Here is a 3,988-nt window from a genome sequence, read left to right as displayed (position 1 = left end):
CTGGAAGAGCACAGCAATTCAGGCAGCATCCGAGGACAGGCAAAATCGACGTTTCGGGCAAAAGCCCTTCATCAGGAATAAAGGCAGAGAGCCTGAAGCGTGGAGAGATAAGCTAGAGGAGGGTGGGGGTGGGGAGAGAGTAGCATAGAGTACAATAGGTCAGTGGGGGAGGAGATGAAGGTGATAGGTCAGGGAGGAGAGGGTGGAGTGGATAGGTGGAAAAGGAGCTGGGCAGGTCGGACAAGTCCGGACAGGTCAGGGGATCGAGTTGCGGGAGGTTAGAAGCTAGGATGAGGTGGGGGAAGGGGACATGAGGAAACTGTTGAAATCCACGCCCACACCTCCTCCCTCACCTCCATCCAAGGCCCCAAAGGAGCTTTCCACATCCATCAAAGTTTTACCTGCACATCCACTAATATCATCTATTGTATCCGTTGCTCCCGATGCGGTCTCCTCTACATTGGGGAGACTGGGCGCCTCCTAGCACAGCGCTTTAGGGAACATCTCCGGGACACCCGCACCAATCAACCACATCGCCCAGTGGCTCAACATTTCAACTCCCCCTCCCACTCTGCCGAGGATATGGAGGTGCTGGGCCTCCTCCACCGCCGCTCCCTCACCACCAGACGCCTGGAGGAAGAACACCTCATCTTCCGCCTCGGAACACTTCAACCCCAGGGCATCAATGTGGACTTCAACAGTGGTGCTGAATTGCTGTGCTCTTCCAGCACCACTGATCCAGAATCCAGTTGTAGAGGGCAGAACCGAGATCAAGGGCACGGAGGTTTGAGATCAGTCTGGACGGGATAATGGTGTTGAAGGTGGAGCTGTAAACCAGTACTCCAAAAGTGGCCTAACCAATATCCTGTATAGCTGCAACATGACCTCTCAACTCCTGTACTCAATACTCTGACCAATAAAGGAAAGCACACCAAATGCCTTCTTCACTATCCTATCTACCTGCGACTCCACCTTCATGGAGCTATGAACCTGCACTCCAAGGTCTCTTTGTTCAGCAACACTCCCTAGGACCTTAACATTAAGTGTATAAGTCCTGCTAAGATTTGCTTTCCCAAAATGCAAATTTGTTTTCACATTTATCTGAATTAAACTCCATCTGTCACTTCTCAGCCCATTGGCCCATCTAGTCCAGATCCTGTTGTAATCTGAGATACCCTTCTTCGCTGTCCACTACACCTCCACCTGCAAATGTACTAACGATACCCCCTTTATTCACATCCAAATCATTTACATAAATGACAAAGAAACAGTGGACCCGGCACTGATCTCTGTGGCACAGCGCTGGTCACAGGGTTCCAGTCTGAAAAACATCCCCCCACCACCACCCTGTGTGTCTAACCTTCAAGCTAATCTTATCTCCAATTGGCTATCTCCCCTGGATCCCATGTGACCTAACCTTGCTAACCAGTCCACCATGTGAAACCTTGTCAAATGTATTGCTGAAGTCCATATAGAAAATGTCCCCCACTCTGCCTTCATCAACCTTCATTGTCACCTTTTCAAAAAAAACCCAATCAGGTTCGTGAGGTACAATTTCCCATGCCCCAAGGATAGTGGGGAGAATATATAAAGGTTGGAGAATTGGGTGGAGAAATGGCAAATGGAGTTTAATTTGGACAAATGTGATGTGATGCATTTTGGAAGATGTAATGCAGGGGGGACGTATCAACACACAGAGGGATCTGGGCGTACAAATCACCAGTTCCCTAAACGTGACAACACAACTGGATAAGGTGGTCAAGAAGACACATATGGCATGCTTGCTTTCATCAGCTGGGGCATCGAGTATAAACATCGCAGCTGTACAGAACTTTCTCAGGCCACATTTGGAGCGTTGAGCACAGTTCTGGTCACCACACTACCGGAAGGAAGTGGAGTTTTTGGAAAGGGTACAGAAACTGTTCACCAGGGTGTTGCCTGGTCTGGAGGGTGTTGGCTATGAGGAGAGACTGGACAAACTTGGTTTGTTTTCATTTGAACAAAGAACAAAAAAAGAACAAAGACAATGTACAGCCCAGGAACAGGCCCTTCGGCCCTCCAAGCCTGAGCCGATCCAAGTCCACTGTCTAAACCTGTCATCCAATTCCTAAGCATCTGTATCCCTCTGCTCCCCACCTACTCATGCATCTGTCCAGACGCATCTTAAATGAATCTACCGTGCCTGCCTCTACCACCTCTGCTGGCAACGTGTTCCAGACGCCCACCACCCTCTGTGTGAGGTACTTGCCGCGTGTATCCCCCATAAACTTTCCACCTCTCACTTTGAAAGCGTGACCTCTTGTTATTGAATCCTTCTCCATGGGAAAAAGCTTGTTCTCTATCCACCCTGTCGATACCCTTCATGATTTTGTAAACCTCAATCAGGTGCCCCCTCAATCTTCTTTTTTCTAATGAAAACAATCCTAACCTACTCAACCTCTCTTCATGGCTCACACCTTCCATACCAGGCAACATCCTCGTAAACCTTCTCTGCACCCTCTCCAAAGCGTCCACATCCTTTTGGTAATGTGGCGACCAGAACTGTACACAGTATTCTAAACGCTGAAGGATAAGAGGGCAACCTGATCAAAGTTTACAAAATTATGGAAGGTATGGCTAGAATGGATGGTCAGAGTAGCAAGGTCAATTATTTGGAGACATAGGTTTTAGGTAAAAGAAGGGAAAGTTAAAAGGAGATGTGAGAGGGAAGTATTTTTACACCGAGGGTGGTAAGTCCCTGCCAGAGGAAGGGGTGGAGTCAGATACAATAGCAATATTTACGAGGCATTGTAACAGATATATGAATAGACAGGGAGCAGGGGGATACGGACTGCACACAGGCAGTGTGTCTCTGTACTGTATTGCTCTACTCTCAAACTCTCTGCTGGTTGGAGTCAAACCTGACATACAGGAAGGTGGTCATGGTTGCTGGAGGTCAGTCATCTCAGGGTATGACCTTCCCTCCATCCCAAGGTCAGAGGTGGGGCCGATAACTGCACAATGTTCAACTTCATTCACAGCCCCCCAGGTACTAGAGCAGTCCGTGTCCAAATACAGCAAGATCTGGACAATATCCAGGTTTGGGCTGACAAATGGCAAGTGACACTTGTGTTGAACAAATGCCAGGTAAAGATCGTCTCCATAAGACACAATCTAATCACCGCCCCTTGATAGATCTTGCTGTGTTTATCCACAGACCCCTGAAGGCAGCAGCACAGGTTAATAGGGTGGTTAAGGAGGCATTCGGGTCACTTGCCCTTATCTATCATGGCACAGATTATAAGAGCAGGACGACATGTTGGAGCTGCACAGGACTTTGGTTAGAGCACAGCTGGAGCTCATTTGATTGGCACCACATCCACTCCCCCCACCAGCACCCACACTCAGTAGCAGCAAGTGTGGTACTGTCACTGGAAATGGGAAACCCTGGAGCCCCAGTATAATGCTGTGGGGACAAGGGTTTGAACAAAAAGCAGCTTACCTCGTCATGTGACTCCATGTGACTCCAGACCCACAGCAATGGAATTGACTTTAGCAAGAGACTCAAGGGCAGTGGGTGAGGGAGAAGGAATGCTAGACCAGGCATCCTGACAGTGTGCACGGGTTAGAATCCACTGTGATCTACTTGTTCATTGACAAAGTTTAAGATGATCCCTAGGATTAACCAGTTTGACCTACCCTCCCAGAGCCTGCAACATGAGGTGAACAAGGGCCAGGAATTCTACCAGGAAATTGGCAGCAACATAAAGGAAGCTGAGAATCTGATGGAGAGAATGAGAGACTGTGGTCAAAAGCCAATCGCTCAACTGGCCCAGTACATGGAGAGCCTGAAACATCTCCGACATCGGTGGTGCAGGGTCAACCAAGGGATAGACACCAGGTGAGGCAGCAAGACCGTGACCAACTGCAGGGGGACAGGCAGAGAGTCAACTGTGTGCACTGTGTGTGTGCTGGGCTTTCGGGTCGATGGGGGAGGGGCACACGGGGG

The 3,988-nt window shown here is 49.1% G+C and overlaps 1 protein-coding gene across 1 annotated transcript in view; it reads left to right on the top strand.

Annotated features, from left to right (window-relative positions):
* Positions 1 to 3,647: 3,647 nt before the first annotated feature.
* LOC122550360 (microtubule-actin cross-linking factor 1-like) overlaps positions 3,648 to 3,988 on the top strand; it is a 5,060-nt gene continuing 4,719 nt past the window's right edge. Inside the window, exon 1 of the mRNA XM_043691089.1 lies at positions 3,648 to 3,880. Coding sequence (XP_043547024.1) covers positions 3,648 to 3,880 — 233 coding nt within the window. The remainder of the gene's footprint in view (positions 3,881 to 3,988) is intronic.

Source organism: Chiloscyllium plagiosum, chromosome 5 (assembly GCF_004010195.1).
Source record: "Chiloscyllium plagiosum isolate BGI_BamShark_2017 chromosome 5, ASM401019v2, whole genome shotgun sequence".
NCBI classification, from domain to species: domain Eukaryota; kingdom Metazoa; phylum Chordata; class Chondrichthyes; order Orectolobiformes; family Hemiscylliidae; genus Chiloscyllium; species Chiloscyllium plagiosum.
The sequence above is the reverse complement of the archived record's forward strand: the minus strand, read 5'-3'. Positions and strand labels throughout refer to the sequence as shown.